At 54.4% G+C, this 17155-nt stretch overlaps 6 protein-coding genes across 6 annotated transcripts; 4 read left to right on the forward strand and 2 right to left on the reverse strand.

Annotated features, from left to right (window-relative positions):
- Positions 1-1460: 1460 nt before the first annotated feature.
- On the forward strand, positions 1461-3051 carry BP01DRAFT_353748 (indoleamine 2,3-dioxygenase). Its single transcript, XM_025574264.1, has one exon. It carries the CDS (start codon positions 1588-1590, stop codon positions 2812-2814), a length of 1227 nt encoding a protein of 408 aa, XP_025434593.1. The 5' UTR covers positions 1461-1587; the 3' UTR covers positions 2815-3051.
- A 292-nt stretch (positions 3052-3343) lies between these two features.
- Positions 3344-3934, forward strand: BP01DRAFT_334164 (putative mismatched base pair and cruciform DNA recognition protein; the record flags this gene model as incomplete). The annotated part of the gene is made up of 2 exons (XM_025573150.1): positions 3344-3445; positions 3509-3934. 2 exons carry the CDS (start codon positions 3344-3346, stop codon positions 3932-3934), a joined length of 528 nt encoding a protein of 175 aa, XP_025434594.1.
- A 1804-nt stretch (positions 3935-5738) lies between these two features.
- Positions 5739-7136, forward strand: BP01DRAFT_389204 (aldo/keto reductase). Its single transcript, XM_025577897.1, has 6 exons — positions 5739-5884; positions 5952-5962; positions 6033-6090; positions 6143-6324; positions 6386-6755; positions 6814-7136. Exons 1-6 carry the CDS (start codon positions 5810-5812, stop codon positions 6964-6966), a joined length of 849 nt encoding a protein of 282 aa, XP_025434595.1. The 5' UTR covers positions 5739-5809; the 3' UTR covers positions 6967-7136.
- A 97-nt stretch (positions 7137-7233) lies between these two features.
- BP01DRAFT_353750 (putative gamma-cysteine synthetase regulatory subunit) lies at positions 7234-8479 on the forward strand. Its single transcript, XM_025574265.1, has one exon. The coding sequence runs from the start codon at positions 7459-7461 to the stop codon at positions 8356-8358; it is 900 nt and encodes a 299-aa protein (XP_025434596.1). The 5' UTR covers positions 7234-7458; the 3' UTR covers positions 8359-8479.
- Positions 8470-9109, reverse strand: bud32 (serine/threonine protein kinase BUD32). The gene has a single exon (XM_025574266.1). The coding sequence runs from the start codon at positions 9086-9088 to the stop codon at positions 8522-8524; it is 567 nt and encodes a 188-aa protein (XP_025434597.1). The 5' UTR covers positions 9089-9109; the 3' UTR covers positions 8470-8521.
- Positions 9110-9883: 774 nt separating this feature from the next.
- On the reverse strand, positions 9884-17068 carry BP01DRAFT_312750 (beta and beta-prime subunits of DNA dependent RNA-polymerase). Its single transcript, XM_025572489.1, has 4 exons — positions 16277-17068; positions 15006-16227; positions 14376-14509; positions 9884-14276 (listed from the first exon to the last, which is right to left on the reverse strand). The coding sequence occupies exons 1-4, from the start codon at positions 17002-17004 to the stop codon at positions 10019-10021; spliced, it is 6342 nt and encodes a 2113-aa protein (XP_025434598.1). The 5' UTR covers positions 17005-17068; the 3' UTR covers positions 9884-10018.
- Between the last annotated feature and the right edge of the window lie 87 nt (positions 17069-17155).

The raw sequence follows: 17155 nt of genomic DNA on the forward strand, positions 1-17155 counted from the left end.
GAAATAAGATGGGGTAAGTATGGGGGGATAGTATCCATACGGGACAAATCCACACGGAACATACAGGGACTCACCGCAGACCAGAATGGGGTGGCGTGGGTGGGAGCGAACACGGCCCAAGCCTCGCTTAACCGCCCGATCTCGCACTTTGGCCTCTGACTTCCCCCTCTTTGCTGCCTTCCGGATCATTCTCTAGCACTCAGACTAGTCCGACCCCGGTGGACACCCAAATCGCTCACACCCAACGCCACCGTTGGTGCTTCATACTTGCTCCATGCTTCCCAACCCGCCAGTAAATGTTTATGGGAACTATATCCCCCTCCGTCAACCTCAACATGATCAATGGTATTGAATGGGAGGAATATTGAATCACTTATGAACTGCTCTTCACTACCTCAGTCATATTCCCCCTGCTCCAGAGCGTCACCACCGCCATCCTCCCAACGCCGCTCTCTCTCCTCCACCCAAACCTCCCTCTCTATAAGTCGAAGCCCTCCCTTCTGGTCCGGCCCACTTGCCTCTGGCCGTCTCGTCCATCCACGGATTAGTCGAGGTGCAAGACGAGAAGGATGGAATGGAAATGATGACTACCCCTGTCTCGTGTCCGCACGGTTTTATTACGCTGGGAAATCATCCCCTTCGCCGGTCTTGGTCCGGATTTTTCGCTGATTAATGCCCTGGAAGACAGAGTCTGACGGTTTAAACTTCCTTCCCGACGACTTGCCATTCTTGCTACTGATTGATTTGATCAAAATTCGTCCTGTTTTTATCCTGAGTTTCGTTCACACCCTCCGTGGCCTTCAGTGGCAACCCAGAGTTATATCCCAAGAAACTCCGAGTCCCCATCCTTCTTCCATGCTTGGTTCTTTCCCACCCTCTGACTCCCCCGCAATGGTAGAATAAACACAGACTTGCTTCCTTGACTGCCTCGCCACTTTCCTGCTCCTTTTACCACACATCTGACACCAGTCATACTGGATCTACCCAGTTGATCCCTGATCATTCAGAATCTGACCTGGGTCAACCAGCTTGCGTGTCACACGAGCTTCGCCCTGAGAGTACTTTGACCAGCAGTTGCACAGCAGTCTCGGGCCTTCTTCTCTTTTCGTACGTCAAGGTCCCAGGTACATTGCACGTGAGCAGCAGCAGCTTCGAATAAAATAACCTGTTTGTCTGGTCCTTGTGGTGCTCTTTCTCCCCCTTTACACCTTTTATGGTGCTCTCCCTGGCACATCAGGAAAATCATCGCCATCATGCTTCCTCCGATTCCAGTTCTGGCAGACTACGGCATCTCGCCGGATCATGGCTTCCTTCCGCCGGAGCCACCCCTCGAGGCCCTCCCCGATCCGTACTATGCTCGATGGGAGTGGATCGCGTCCAACCTCCAGGCGCTGCTGATCAGCAGACGGATCCGGGAGGTGGTGGATCAGATGCCCATGCTGTCTGTTTCATATTTGCAGGACGAGAGTGAGTGGCGCCGGGCGTACGTGGTACTGGTGTTCATACTACATGGCTTTGTCTGGGGTGGTAGCAGGCCCGCCGAGGTTGGTAACACGGTTCTCCCCCTCTCACAGATGCTACATCCTGATGCTGACGAGGTGTTGGCGGGGCCAGAAAATCCCTCCCCAATTGACGGTGCCGCTGCTCGCTGCGTGTGATCATCTGGGGCTGCCGCCCGTCGCAACCTATGCGGGCGTGTGCCTGTGGAATTACAAGCCCATCTTCCCCGACGAGCCGGTGGATGACCTGCGTAACCTGGACAGCCTCAACACCTTCACGGGCTCCTACGACGAGAAATGGTTCTATCTAGTCTCGGTAGCAATCGAGGCTCGGGGCGCCCCGGCCATCCCGCTGGTGCTACAGGCGATTGCGGCGGCACGGGCTGGCAACAGTCTGGTGGTGACGGAGAGTTTGCAGGGGTTGGCCGAGGTGATCGACGAGGTGGGGTCCCTGCTGGAGCGCATGTACGAGCACTGCGACCCCTATGTGTTCTACCACCGCATCCGGCCCTACCTGGCGGGCAGTAAGAATATGGCGGACGCCGGGCTGCCTCACGGGCTGCTGTACGACACTGGCCGGGGCGAGCCTGAGTACCGGCAGTACGGCGGGGGCAGCAACGCGCAGAGCTCGCTGATCCAGTTCTTCGATCTAGCGTTGGGGGTGGAGCACCGGCCCACGGGCGAGACGGCACGTGCGGGAGGTGCCCCTGTGAGCCAGCAGAAGGAAGGTATGGTTGGAGCACCGCGCCACGGCTTCATCCAGGAAATGCGCTCCTACATGCCCACGGCGCACCGGCGGTTCTTGGAGCATGTGAGTGCGGTGGCCAACGTGCGGGAGTACGTGGAGGCACGCCGCTCGGACAAGGCGCTATGCATCGCGTACGATTCGTGCCTGTCGATGCTGCGCGTGCTGCGCGACAAGCACATCCAGGTCGTGTCGCGGTACATCATCATCCAGTCGCGCGATGCCCGGCCGGCGCGGCGCGCCACCAGCCCGCGACGACCGCCGCCGCCGCAGCAGATGGCGCAGGCGACGAACCTGGCGACGGCGCGGTACGGGGAGAAGGCGGACCCAAAGAAGCTGCGGGGCACGGGGGGCACCGCGCTGATTCCGTTCCTGAAACAGGCGCGGGACGAGACGGGTGAGCCAGCCATTGACGCGTGGGCGCGACGTCTACTAAGCAACGGGCCGTCCGAGACGAGCTTTGCGGCGCTGAGCAAGGTGGGCGAGAACCACGATGGCCATCTGCAGGTGGTTGGGCTGTCGGGGACGTGGGCGGCGGATGACAGCGAAGGGGGGATTTGTCATTGGTAGTTTTCTTCCTTTGACGACGTACTAGACATCCCTTCTATCTTTCTTTCTCCTTTACAAGGTTTAGCAAGCATTGAGCGTTCTTCACTACAGCTACAGGCTCAGCCACAATCACAGCAGGTACAGCATGAGTGTACTGTGTCTTTCCGAGAGCAGTGGGGTCATCTTACCCCGCCCTGTCATCATTTGTGTTTCTGTACATAGATCGCATCCAGAATGAACCACAAACAGTTGGATATCCAGTAATGTGCAGGTAGATGCATCCTCGCACGTCATTTGAATCTGAGAGAGTGGAATTCGTGCCTGGGAATGACGTCGATGGAGGGGCGTGGCTTGTGGGAGACCCATGACGTCATGTCGATCTACTCCGGACGAGGATGTATATAAACACCACCACCTTTCCTCTTTGTTATCAACACAACACAACACAAACAATCATCACTGCTACTTGCACTATCACCACTAGTACTCTTCTACCACAACTATAACCAATCACACAAACAACCCAAACAACCCAACCAGAACCAACACAATGTCTTCTGAAAACTCCTCCACTCTCAAGTCCTACGTCGACCAGGCCACTGGTCTGGCCCAGCGCGCCATCGGCTCCTTGACTGGTGATGCTTCTACCAAGGTAAGCAGCCAGCATCCCACCTCCCAATCACCCACTATGCAACAGGGACTAAGTGTCAAACAGAACGAAGGCGAAGCCACCCGCCAAGAAGGCAAGATCGAAAACGCAAACAGCCACACGACCGCCAAGCTAGGCCCCGTGACAGCGGACCCCAACACGGGGGCGACGGCGACCGACCACCCCAAGCGCACGGACGGCAGCTGGGACCAGACGCTGGGGTCGGCCAAGGAGTCGCTGGGCAACCTGATCGGCAACGAGAGCCTGCGCAAGGCGGGCCAGGAGCAGAACGCGGCGGGCAAGCAGGCGGAGGCGGAGGGGCAGCTGAAAGACTGGGGGGAGGGTGTCAAGGGGCGGGTCGAAGGCGGGGTGGGCAAAGTGGCGGCCGCGGTGACCGGCGATGAGGCGGAGGAGCAGCGGTACAAGGAGGTCCATGATACGGGGAAGGTGCAGCAGCGCGGGGCTGAGGCAGATATCCAGAAGAGGGCGTGATGTTGCTCCGCAGGGCGGGGGTAATGAGTTATGACTTTGTGTTAGCACTTTCTTACTGAGATAATATATTGATTGTGATCTGTGAATGGACCCTTTGTAATATACCAGGAAGCTGAAAGGAAGGGGGGTCCGGGGGTTCTCCCCCGGGAACGCTTCATTCTGGATATATTGTAAGAACAGGTGCATGAATGTGCAGTAGGGTGCATATGCATGTGAGGTTACTGTATGCCAAGCATGGTCTATCCCTCTGTCAGTTGCATGAACCAGTTCTGACGATGGCATCGACTTTGATCAACCCCCCCCCCGTGGAGGTCTCAAGGCCCTCTGCGACTACCCTCACATGCGGCTGCATCCACTTCTATCATTGCCGGCAGAGCCACACCAGCATCAGAGGGGTCTCATCATCTACAGTACGATAGAACGACGTTACTAAGGGTGCTGACAGATATAATGCGAGGCCACGAGTAATCTTTTTTGCGGTCTGATGAATCAAGGTGCAAGCCTACAGAGATTCGTCCTCACCACCGGGCAGATGGTGTATCCTCGTCTCGAAGATTGATATCGAACACGTCAAAACCACTACTGAGGTCAGATACTGCAGTATTGCAGCCCATTTGACAAAATAGCCGCCAAAATGATGTAGCCATGCAGAAATAACCGTGAATCTGTAGCAAGCGCGCTGTCTCTTTTCTGCAGTGAATTTTTTCATCAAGCCTAGTAATGCATGATGCGGTAGCGAGGGCCGAGTGGGCTATTTTCCACGGGAAGCGTGCCCTGTCAAGCAGCTGGAAGAGTATCACAGTGACGAAGTAAAAAGATGTAACTTGACAGAAGGACGCCGAAAAGCATGCCTCAGGTCATCTGGCCATGGAGGCAAAGGTCTTCGGTCAGACTCCTGGGCCAGTCGTATAAGTCTTCAACCAGCCTTGCTGCATCGTCGGTAGAGATGTGTGGTTGCCCAGACTTGCGTCTATGAATGTTTGAAGAATTGCAGACAGTTTTAGTCCTTACAGAAAGACTTGAGCCCATTGCCCGGTCTTATGTAAATCGTTCTCGGTAAAAGGCGGCATGTCACAGTCTTGACAGTGACTGAGCTTTCTGAGTAGCGGCTGATCTAGTAAGATGGGAGCACACTTAGTTTCAGCAAATAACTTGCATTTAAGATATTACCTTCAGCATCAAAGTCGATAGACCAAAGATGAGATCGGTTTTACTTAAATCCAGCGCCTTGTATAGATGAACACCGTGGTCAGCTTCTGCTGGGTCTGAACGCCCATCTAGCACTGCAAGGAGGAACGTTAACAGCCCCGGACTTCATTCTCATTCCTGTTCGATAATAGTAACGATCATGATGGAGACACCAGAATGACTCGAAAGTGATAATTGGGAATGCTGCGGTTGATGCTTGACTTTTGGGATTTTTAATTACAGCTCAGAAGGATAGGATACATGAAAGGTAGGATGAAGTTGGAGAAGAGCGAGATGGAAGAAGAGTGTTGGAAGGGAGGGAGAGTGGGGATTTTATACCCTTAAGTACATACTAGAAAGAGGTTTGCCATGTTGACCACAAAAGGTAGTCATTCATGACCAAGCCAGCTTAATTGAATGCTAGCTGCATTATGCATAACTTGATCAAGCAGTGCAGGAGGAGCTGTCATATCAACTGCAGTGAGTTTCCTTCTTTGGGTGGTTATACTCCCTGCGGCGATAAGAACAAAGGCGAGAAGTTAATAAGCCGGCGACCCACTGCAGCAATATGAGATCATCGCGCCTTTTCCCCTCTCGATGAATGTGTATATAACTTGTTCAATTGCCCCTCCTCTTTACTTCGCTCTTCTTTTCGGACTCAACCATCCACATCAAGCAGTTTCCACAATGGCTGCCCTCAAAGGTCTACGCTCAACCTACCGCTTGAATTCCGGCCATGAGATCCCCATCCTGGGATACGGAGTAAGTCTCCACTCTTCTCCTTATTCACCACCACCACCACAGGACTAAACTGCGTAATCTAAACCAGGTCTACCTGATGTAAGTCTGCTACGCCTCCGTTTGCATGCAAATGCCGTTCATCTAACATAATCCCCTCGTTTGAAAAAAGCCCCCAATCTCAAACAGAAAAGGTCACACTAGAAGCGCTCAAGATTGGCTATCGTCATGTATGCATCCCCCATTTCCCCCTGCCGAACAAACCTAATAATGTCCGTCAAGGTGGACTCAGCCATCATGTACCGTAATGAGAAAGCCTGCGGTCGAGCCATCGCCAACTCCGGGCTAGACCGGTCGGAGATCTTCTTCACGACCAAGATCCCCCCGGAGAAGATGGGTTACACTCGCACCAAGAAGGCAATTGACTCCAGTTTGCGCGAAGCCGAGCAGGAGTACTTTGATCTGTAGGTGTTGCCTGCCGCTCAAATTCAATCACTGCGCTGCGCCAGCTGACACCATGACCAGAATCCTCATCCACGCCCCCTACGGCGGCAAAGAGGACCGCCTCGGCTCGTGGCGTGCATTGGTGGAGGCCCAGCAAGCGGGCAAAACCAAGTCCATCGGGGTGTCCAACTACGGGATCCACCACCTCGAGGAGCTGGAGGAGTACATCAAGGGTGGCGCCGGCGGGCAGATCGATGTTGGCCAGTATGAGCTGCACCCATGGTGTGACCGTCCCGAGATCGCCCAGTGGCTCCAGAAGCGCAACATCGTCGTCCAGGCCTATTCGCCTCTGGCGCATGGGACGAGGATGGGTGAGCGCGTGCTCAAGGAGTTGGGGCAGAAGCATGGCAAGTCGCCGGCCCAGATTATGATTCGGTGGGGTTTGCAAAGGGTATGCACATCACTCTTGCTTCTGGTTGGGGTTTTATTAGTACTAATTCGAAGTTTAGGGCTTCGTTCCTCTGCCTAAGTCGGTGACGCCTAGTCGCATTAAGGAAAACGCAGAGGTATTTGATTTCGAGCTGTCAGAGGAGGAGATGAAGGCGTTGCAGACAGGGGTGTACTCGCCAACGGACTGGGATCCTACGGTGGATTATGATTGAATGGCTAGCACGCGCATTCATGCGACCAAATTTTTTTCTGGAAGTAGGATAGAAGGATGTAGATAATGATAAGCGGGGTGTGATATTGTGTATACAGTACAAGCCAAAGTCATCGGGCGGGCCAAGTCCGATGGCCGCCGACCAGAAAATCCACCCCCGCGGCGCGGGGTTTGGCTGCTTAGCAATTCATCCTGCTTCGTTATCTTTCTTCCTGCTCTCTCTTCCAACGTCTTCAATCCTCCTCTCCATTCACCCCTCCGGCAGCTGACTCAAACCCCGTCCTTGCAACTCTTGCAACTCTCGCCGGTGTGATCCGACATCAGCCACCATGAAACTAATTCTCTCCACCTCGTAAGTGGCGACGACCACCGATGTTCCCTGCTCTATCCCTCCCTCGGGCCGTTCCCCGGCGATCCTCCATAAAAACCTCAAAACTCAATCAGCGCACACACACATACACGCAACACAAAACTAACACCCTACAGCAACCTGATGCTAGGCGGACACCCAGTCATTCGCCAACTGACCGAAAAGTCCAACGTCGAGCTGATTAATTCCCTCCGCGCCAACATCCAGGCCGCACAGCAACAGCACGCCGAAGAAGATCCCAAAACCCAGCAGCAACCGCGCTACTTAACCTGGACGAAACAACAAGACGACACGCTATACATTCCCTCCACAGACTTTGGATATGGACTGTCCGAGGAGCGCTCGGCCTACGACATCACGGTCAAACTGTTCTACCTGCCGGGCATCCCGGCGTCGCGGCGGTGCGCACACACGCGCGAGGCGATCGACCTCGTCCTGAAAGAACTGCACGTCGACTCGATAGATCTGCTGATTGTCTCGTTTCCCGGGATTCTGTTCGACGCCGACGATGACAGCGAGGTGGAGGACGAGGAAGGGGGCTCATCGGATACGGGCAGCGAAGAAGACGACTTCGACAGTCTGCTCCAGACATGGCGGACGCTGGAGGGGCTGCACGAGCAAGGGATGATCGCGCAGCTGGGCGTGGCCGAGTTTGGCAGCGAGCGGCTGGCGCGGTTCCTGCCGCACACCAAGGTCAAGCCGTCCGTCGACCAGATCAACCTTAAGGACTGCTGCGTCGTGCCCAAGTCGTTGATTCTGTACGCCAAGCAGGAGCGGATCCAGCTGCTGACGCATAACGACTGCAATGACATCCTGCCGGTGGGCACAACACGCGAGCTGCTGGGGCCCGGCGCCCGGGGCGCGGGCATTCTGGCTTCTGCGCCGGACGCGGACGACGGCATCCAGGGCGACGTGGCGCCGCAGTGGGTGGTCAAGTATACGGCGGTGGTGAAGGACCGCGGGGTGGTGGAGAATAAGGGGTACTTTGCGTTGGCGGACGTGGGCAGCTGCGTCAAGCCTTGATTTTGGTTGGGTGTTGCATTCGAAATTTCGCATAGGAAGCGCGGCGTTAATCTTTTTTGTATTTAACGATGAATGAAGTAGAAGAAGCAGCATATAGTCATGTCATCTCACATCCATTTCCTGTCTAGCTACATGCACAGAGTACCACAATAAAAAACCGTAATCATCCCAACATACTCTTCTTCCTCCCCCGCATCCTCACCTCCTCCAACCGCTTCAGCACCGACGCAGCTCCGCGATAACTCGCCCGATACCCTTCCAGCACCTCCGCGAAGAACTGCTCCGTACGGGGATGCGTACTCCCAAACGCCCGCTCCAGCACATACAGATCGACCGCGCGATCCTCATCCTGCACGCTCTGACTCGCCAACCCAAAATCAATCAGCACGACCTCGCCCTCCAGATCGACCATCCCTTCCTCTCCACCCAGCTCCTGCTGCTGCTGCTGCTGCGGCTTCATGATGCCCCCCGAGGGACGGAGGATGAGATTACTCGTCGTCAAATCCCCATGAATCACCCCAGCAGCATGCAACGCCCCCACCGCCCTCCCAATCCTGCGCAACAAATCCTTCATCCGCTCTTCCTCGCGTTTTCGCTCCACGTGCTCCTCGGCAGCATCACCATCACCATCGCCATCCAAATCGACCGCATGATCAATCCCAGGATTCTCTCCCACACCACCAAACCCATCCCTCCTCCGGCCCTTCTCCCCCGGAAACCGCCCCGCCATCCCGCGCTCCCACTCCCGAACAATGACCCGCACCACATCCCCCTCCACCCACTCCATCATCAACCACGCGCCCCCATACCGCTCCTCCTGCGTGACCTCATCCACCACAAAAGTCTGCCCTTCCCAGTCCACCGCGTACAGCGCCGGCACCGAGACGCCCTCCCGGACGAGCTTGGCCAGACACCGCGCTTCCTGGAGGATGCGCTGACGGGTCAACCGGCGGTCGAGGATCGGGTGGCGGTAGGGTTTGGAGGGCCGGACTTTGAGGGCCGCCGGGTGGGTGGCGGCGGCGTAGAGGAAGTGGGTTTTGTATAGGTGGGCTTCGGCGCCTTGTGTTATGAGTTCCATCGGAGGTTGGGTTTGAGATTGAGGTGAGGAGGAGGTGGTGGTGGTGGTTGTGCTGGTGATGGTGTTGTAGTGGTGGAAGGGCGGGGGGAGGGGTGGGGGTTGGTAGTCGGTCATCTTGGTGTTTGCGACGGGAAGAGAAGGGTAGATTAATTGATTGGTTCCTTTGGTTATTTGTGTTCGTTCGTAAGGTCCGTGGCAGGAGGAAGTCAATTGAAGACGTGTGGTGAGGCGGTAATAGAGGTGAGGTGTGGTATAACTAGGAGGTAGACATTCAGAGAGAACGGCGCAAAAAGTTCTAGTGGGGCAGAAGCCCATTCTCCGGTTATTAAGCATTCCGCATTGGGCTGTCAACCATTGCTAAGTACAGTAAGGTAGGTTATTGACTGCTACACCATACCCAGTCATAAACACTCAGGACTTCATCTTACAGACTCAGATTATCTCTTTCCATCTGCTGTATCAAGACAGCCGTCCGCGTAATCGCTAAATCATGACTATACAGTACACTACTAAACGCCTGGTATGCGACCGACTTTTCCGTCCAGAATCAAATGCCTTTTATACACTCCTCGGCCTTCACCCTCAAGCACGCGCCTTGCGCTTTGCCCGCGCGCGCTCAAGAGGGGCCTCGTAGACGTCCGTCCATGCGTCCTCGAACGTCGTCTTTCTCGGCCCAATTTGTCCCTCGTAGAAATTCATCTTGCGCACCACCTCCATGGCACCGGTACCCAGCGACACCGTCTTGCCCATGATGATACACTCAGACACACCTTCAATCAAGTCCGTCCGACCAGCACCACCGGCATCGAACAGATGGTCTGCCGTCTTCTCGAAGGACGCCAGCTGCAGCACCGAGTCACGCATCTTGGCGAGACCGAATCGCGTAATACCCAACACTTCACCCTTGTAGGTCATGACGTCGGCCAGAAGCTGCATGTGTCGAGGATCAATGTCCATGTCCTTCATAACCTCGCTGATTTCCTGGACGATCGTCGACCGCGCCGCTTCGATACCCAGCACCTCGCGCATCTCCATGATGTTGTTGGTCTTCGTGCGCAGTCCGTCAACTCCCATCGTGGTCATACACGCTCTCAATCCGTAACCTTCCACCAGAAGCGTATTGGTAGTCGATGTCTCATCCGTTCGGATGATCGCACGGTAGGCCTGCGGGTGACCGAGCACCTGGATGTCCGGGAGCATCCGCTTTAAGTGCTTCAAGCGCAGGAACGGATCTGCACTCGTGTGCGCAATCTCCGTCTTGGACAGAGAGGCTTTGCTGGACGGCTCGACGTCCATGTAGACGTGGATGTGGGACCGCGAGCAGCGGAACTTGAGATCGTCGGCCTTGAACCGCTTATGACTCTTAATCGCAGCAAGAATGTTCTCAATCTTCAACTCCAACGCCAAATCTTGAATGGTCTTCCAGTTAATCTTGACAGTAATATAGGCTTCCTTGCCGGTCCACGTCTCGCGGATGTAGTGAATGATATCGCGCAGGTACGTCTGCTCAATACGACCCTTGACAATACGGGCGGCAATGATGTTGTCTTTGGTGACCAACTCGCAAGAAACGACGGGCGTACTGATCTCCTTGGACGCGTTGATAATTTCCTTGATACGGGGCACACCCTGAGTGATACTCATACCGGCAACACCAGCAAAGTGGAAAGTCTTCAACGTCATCTGGGTACCGGGTTCACCAATAGACTGAGCACCGACAGCACCAACAGCATGGCCGGCTTCAACCTGGGCCTTCTTATACTTCATCAAGCATTCAGTGATGAAAGTCCGCAGGGTGCGCTCGGTCAGCTTGCCAGTGTGGTTGAGACCCTTTTGACTTCTCTCGTCGGAGGGGTCAATGTCACCACCGCGAGAAATAAGCTTCTCCGCCTTGGTGGCAACGTACTGCTGAATAGATTCCAGGAAATCGCGAGCACTCTCGAACTGGTCAATGCCGTGATCACTGCGATCCATATAACCCAGGGTGTTGCCCATCAAATCCTTTCGCACCAGCTTGGCACGCTCTTTCGACAGCATCTCCTCGCAAACCTCCATAATTTCAGCCGGAAGCAAACTCGGTTCTTCGTTCGAATAAGTGATGGATTCGGAATGGATAAAGGTCCGGTCGAAATGGACAGGCTTGGCTTTACCCTCCATGTCCACGGGGTCCAGCTTGTCGTCACCGTACTGAAACTGGACAATCGCTGCAGACGAGTTGCGGACAGTGTCGTCGTATCTGGTGGAGAGATCTTCCAAAGACTTCATCAACCGACGAGACATGTAACCGGTTTCGGCTGTCTTGACAGCAGTATCGACAAGACCTTCACGACCGGACATGGCGTGGAAGATGAATTCCGTGGGAGTCAACCCCGAGAAGAAACTGTTTCTCACGAAACCCTTCGAAGGAGGCTGGCGGGCATTCTTCGGAAAGTGAGGCAGGGTACGATCCTGGAAGCCGTCTTGCACACGTTGACCACCGATAATCTGCTGACCGACCAGAGCAACCATCTGAGACACGTTGATGCTAGAACCCTTGGATCCGGATGTCGCCATGATCAAAGGGGAGTTATACTTGCTCAGCTGTGCAATACACTCGTCACCGGCCTGTTGACGGACCTTACTCAGAATACCAGACAATTGGTTCTCCATAGTTTGCAACTCGTCACAACCGGGGTACTTCTCCAGCGTACCGGCCTTGTACTTGGCAATGACCTCGTCACAAGCTGCGTAGGCAGTCTCGACCAGATCATGTTTCGAAGCCAGAAGTTTCTCGCTGGGGTAGACGTCCGTGATACCGATAGAAAAGCCCATGTTTGTGAACCAACGGGCAGACAACTTCGACAAGCGATTCATACCCTCGGCTGCCGCCGCCGGACCGTAATCTCTCAGCATAATATAGAACACGTTATCCTTCTTTCCAGAACCAATAGTAGACTTGTCCATCACACCACACATGACTTCAGAGTTGCGAATGACGAGCCAACCATCCTTGGGGTCGAGATCCTTGGGAGTCCCATCTTTTGGCATCTTGAACTCTCTGCAGGCGGCATCCAGGTTGACCAAGCACGGATCATCCTTGTTCGGCCGCATGAGGATATTGAAGACTTGCTTTCCAGTCCACAGCATCTGAGGTTTCAACACGGCGGGAGGAGGAAGATCAAAGCGGGTTTGAGGACCAAGCATGTAAAGACAGATTTGCGAGAAAGTGCGGCGGTCGAAAAAGTTGTCCTTGCTACTGAGAATGTAAGCAGCACTGATGAAATCCTGGATAGCAGAAATGATAGGCTCTCCGTTCTTGGGCGTGGCCAAATTGTTCTTGACGCCCATAAGTTCCATAGCTTCCGCACGCGCTTCTTCCGTCTGAGGAACGTGCAAGTTCATCTCGTCACCATCGAAATCGGCGTTGTAAGGATTACAAACACACTCGTTCAAGCGGAAAGTCCGGTGTGGGCGGACTTTGGCAAAGTGAGAAAGAATACTGAGCTTGTGCAGCGAAGGCTGACGGTTGAATAAAACAATATCACCATCCTCAATATGACGCTCAATAACATCTCCCTCTTGGAGCTGATCTGCGATCATGTTCAAATTACCATACTTGAGGAAGAGCTTGAAAGTCTGTCCCTTCTTGGTGATGTAGTTCGCTCCCGGCCACTTTTTCGTTCCGTTGCGGACTCTCTGCTGCAATTTCTCCTTGTTGTAGCGAGTGACCACCTCCGGATAAGTCATGTTCTTCGCCACAAGCTCAGGAACAGCGACCTCATCAACGCGCAAATTAGGATCAGGAGAAATGACAGTACGACCGGAGAAGTCGACACGCTTTCCAGACAAGTTACCACGGAAACGACCCTGTTTTCCCTTCAAGCGCTGCACGAAACCTCGAATAGGCTTTCCTAGATCTGCCTTGTTCAGACCCGGAACATCACTGTTGATGTACACGGCAATCTGCAGTTGCATGTAGTCCCAGCATTCCATAATAGTCTGAACCGGCGCACCCTTCAACAGTGCATTCTTGAGGTTGATGTTACTCTGAACAATATCCCCCAACTTGGCAGTCAGATCGTCCTCAGTCGACGCCGCGTCCTGACCCACGGAGGGACGAATACAGACCGGGGGCGCTGGGATGAATTGCCAAAGGAACATCTCCGGCCGGGCTTCCTTCGGATCCAGACCCAACAGCTCGCAGTCGGTGTCGGAGATTTTCTTGAAAAGATTGAGCACTCGCAGCGCGTTCATGTCATCCTGAGCCTTCTTATAATGCTTCTCGACCTCTGCATTCGACATGCGCGCTTCGTCGAAAGACCGGTCGAAGACGATCTTACTTGGCGGGGGCACCTTCTTGACGGAGGTCGAGGCGTTGAAGGCACGGAACTTGTCGTGGGTGATTTTCAGCGCGCTGGTACCCGCCTTCTTGACCACACCGTTCACCGCACCACAGTTCTCGCAGTTGCGGGTCTTCTTGCACCGCTCGTTGATCCGCTTGGCGATCTGCATCCGTCGCAGGTTGTCCAGGCCGGGGCGACGCATTTCGCGGAGGAAGGCACGGCGATCGGCTTCGGGGAGGAGGATGTGCGAACATTCTTTGCAGATTTCTTGTAGGATGGTAATAACTCGCTTAAAGTAACCGACGTGAAAGGAAGGCAAGACGAGCCTGACATGACCGAAGTGTCCGTTGCAGACCTGGAGGGCACCACCACAGGTCTGACATGTTGAGGTTTTGTTCGAAATACCCATGCGCGCGTCGAGGGGGCCATTGGCGACCACAGCTCGGTCATGTTCGAGATCGAAGAATTTCCGGTCGGAGACTTCCACCACACCTTGGCTGACGATATCGTCGTTGGATCTGCATAGACCGCCGTCAGCATACTCTCCAGGCTATTCCCGCGACAGTAAGAGGCAGCAAGGTAACAAAAAAAAAAAGGAGTGGGGGAGGGCAACTCACAGAACACCGAATTTCAGTTCCTTAATGACTTTGGGGACACGATCAATGACCTGGGCCTTGCCCAGGTCGACCTGCACACCTTCTGGAGGCTGCATCACGGTGGTCAAATGATGATCATGGCAAGATGACAGTGACTCAGCGGAGATAGATGCGACGGCGCTGGAATGGATGCGCTCGCAAAGAGTATTGTAATCACCGCAAGAGTCGTCGATCTGTCAAGCGACACGCCACCCTTGAATCAGTAGTGAATGCGGTGGGATCGGAGAAAAGACGGGCGACGGAGGAGGAGAAGGAGGGGGAGAAATTGCAGACCATTGCGGCGGCGGGGTCGGCGACGACGAACTTTTCTGCGGTTAAATTGGAAGCTCCGTCCGAGTCCAGCTTCCGCCACTCCATCCAATCACGGCCACCGGATACACTGCAAGCACATGCCTCCCGCGGTGCCATGTATTTTAAGGACATGCAGTGCGTGCTGCATTGACAAAACTTGAGGATTCAGAGATAACATAATAAACAGGTATATAACTAATTAATAGACTAGTTGAGTATATGCTGAGAAATATTGTACAGTTCATGTGGGGCCACCCCTTATTTCGACAAGAAATTCTGGAACGCCTTCTGCTCAATCACCACGTTACCCACAGCCCGCAGTCTCTTACGTCCCTCTTTCTGCTTCTCCAGCAGCTTCCGACGTCGACTGACATCACTAGCATGAAGCTTGGCCAGAACATCCTTGCGATAGGGCTTCACCGTCTCACGAGCCACGATCTTGCGTCCGATGGCTGCCTGAATGACAATCTCGAACAGCTGACGATCCACATGCTCCTTGAACTTGGTCACCCATTGCCGGCCAAGTCGATCTGCTTGACTATAATGAACAATGCGAGCGACAGCATCCACAGGGGCCTTGTTGACCAGGAGCTGCAGCTTGACGATGTTGCTCTGTCTCCAAGCAGACTCTTCGTAATCCAGCGAGGCGTAGCCCTTGGTGTTGCCCTTGAGTTTGCCAAAGAAATCGTCGACCAGTTGCGCCAAGGGAAGTTCGTACTTCAGAATAACCTGAGTAGAGGTGAAATATTCGAGACTCTTCTGTTCTCCACGGTTGTTTTCACAGAGTTCAATGACCTTGCCAAGGTACTCATCCGGGAAAGTCAGAGTAGCCGTGACGTAGGGCTCGTGGAATTCCAACACTTTTGCGCGTGCAGATTCATCGTCGGGGAACTTGGCCGGATTGCTAATGATCTCCTCTCGGCCGTCTTTGTAGACGATTTTCACGGGAACTGACGGGGGGGTAATGATGATACTGGCTCCGTGTTCCTGGCGCAGACGATCCTCAAAAACGGAGCAGTGGAGAGTTCCCAGAAAACCCAAGCGGAAACCGGCACCCAAGGCCTCCGAGGACTCCTTCTGCACCGTGATACTTCTATCGTTGAGCATGAGCTGGTTGATACTATCCTCCAGGTGCTCGAAATGATCCGCATCAACAGGGTAGGCGGCTACGAAAACCATCGACTTGGGCTCTTCGAAACCGGGAAGCGGCTCCACAAGCTTCTCTGATCCCACTTTGGTATAAGTGTCGCCGATCTTGGCTTCCTTGCTCCGCTTCATACCAGGGTTGAAGAAGATGTAACCGACTTGGCCAGCACGAAGCACCGTCTGGGGGGTTTCGTTCGGGTACATGATGCCGACTTCACCAACATAGTACTTGAGACCGGTGGCAAAAGAAACAAGCTGGTCACCAGCCCGAATCTCACCGTCGAAGACGCGGACTAAGCAGATCACACCCTTGTAAGAATCGTACCAGGAATCGACGAGAAGCATGCGAAGGGGCTTGGTGGGGTCACCGACAGGGCTGTTCAAAGTTAGCAAAGATACTCGTCATCAGGAGTCACAAGACATACGCGGGAATCTGATCCACCACCGTAGGAAGCAGTTTCTCCACATTGAGACCAGTCTTTGCCGAGACCAACACTGCACTCTCCGTGTCCAGTTCGAAAGAATGTTTCATTTGTTCGAGGGCACGCTGCGGCTCGGCGGAGGGAAGATCCACCTTGTTGATGACGGGAATCAACTCCAACCCCTGTGAGAAAGCGAGATAGAAGTTTGCAACGGTCTGCGCCTGAATGCCCTGACTAGCGTCGACCAAGAGCAAAGCGCCTCCACAACTGGCGTAACTGCGCGAGACCTCTGCACGGAAGTCCACGTGTCCCGGGGTGTCGACCAGATGGAGCAGGTAGTCCTCTCCCTTGTGGTTATAGATCATCGTGCATGTCTGCGCCTTGACCGTGATACCACGTTCGCGCTCCACATCGAGCTTGTCCAGCACCTGCTTGTTACTGCCGGGTTCGATCGTACCCGTCAGTTCCAGCAAGCGGTCAGACAGCGTACTCTTCCCGTGGTCGACATGAGCAACGATACAGAAATTGCGGTATCGATCGATGGGGATGGCGGCGATTCTGCTTTCAAGGTCGGATCTCTGGACGGCGGCGGCACCTCTGGCGCAGCGTGATGCGGAGTTGGCGAAAAACCGGACGGAGGAAGAAAGGCCGAATGGCGGCTGGAGTAGGCTAGCAGCAGAGCATTTCGGCGCTGCGCTCAGCCACCTGGCTAACTGCAGGCATCCTCGCATTGGGAGGTCTGCACTTGCATGGGAGTGAGTGTAGTTGTTTGATGGTAGGATGACACCGGGCGAGATCTGGAGGGCGGGAAAAAAAAGTACGGCGGTTGCGGAGAAGTTGAGGGCGCGGGCGGTAGACTGCAATTGCCGCGGCGACAAATGG

The sequence above is a fragment of the Aspergillus saccharolyticus genome (assembly GCF_003184585.1).
Source record: "Aspergillus saccharolyticus JOP 1030-1 unplaced genomic scaffold BP01scaffold_4, whole genome shotgun sequence".
NCBI classification, from domain to species: domain Eukaryota; kingdom Fungi; phylum Ascomycota; class Eurotiomycetes; order Eurotiales; family Aspergillaceae; genus Aspergillus; species Aspergillus saccharolyticus.

Coding starts and splice junctions, on each gene's coding strand:
- BP01DRAFT_353748 (XM_025574264.1), top strand. CDS start 1,588: ATGCTGACGAGGTGTTGGCGGGGCCAGAAAATCCCTCCCCAATTGACG.
- BP01DRAFT_389204 (XM_025577897.1), top strand. CDS start 5,810: ATGGCTGCCCTCAAAGGTCTACGCTCAACCTACCGCTTGAATTCCGGC. Junction 6,325..6,385: donor GAGCAGGAGTACTTTGATCT/GTAGGTGTTGCC, acceptor CACCATGACCAG/AATCCTCATCCACGCCCCCT. Junction 6,756..6,813: donor TTCGGTGGGGTTTGCAAAGG/GTATGCACATCA, acceptor TTCGAAGTTTAG/GGCTTCGTTCCTCTGCCTAA.
- BP01DRAFT_353750 (XM_025574265.1), top strand. CDS start 7,459: ATGCTAGGCGGACACCCAGTCATTCGCCAACTGACCGAAAAGTCCAAC.
- bud32 (XM_025574266.1), bottom strand. CDS start 9,088: ATGGCGGGGCGGTTTCCGGGGGAGAAGGGCCGGAGGAGGGATGGGTTT.
- BP01DRAFT_312750 (XM_025572489.1), bottom strand. CDS start 17,004: ATGCGAGGATGCCTGCAGTTAGCCAGGTGGCTGAGCGCAGCGCCGAAA. Junction 16,228..16,276: donor GTGGTGGATCAGATTCCCGC/GTATGTCTTGTG, acceptor AACTTTGAACAG/CCCTGTCGGTGACCCCACCA. Junction 14,277..14,375: donor GAACTGAAATTCGGTGTTCT/GTGAGTTGCCCT, acceptor CGGTCTATGCAG/ATCCAACGACGATATCGTCA.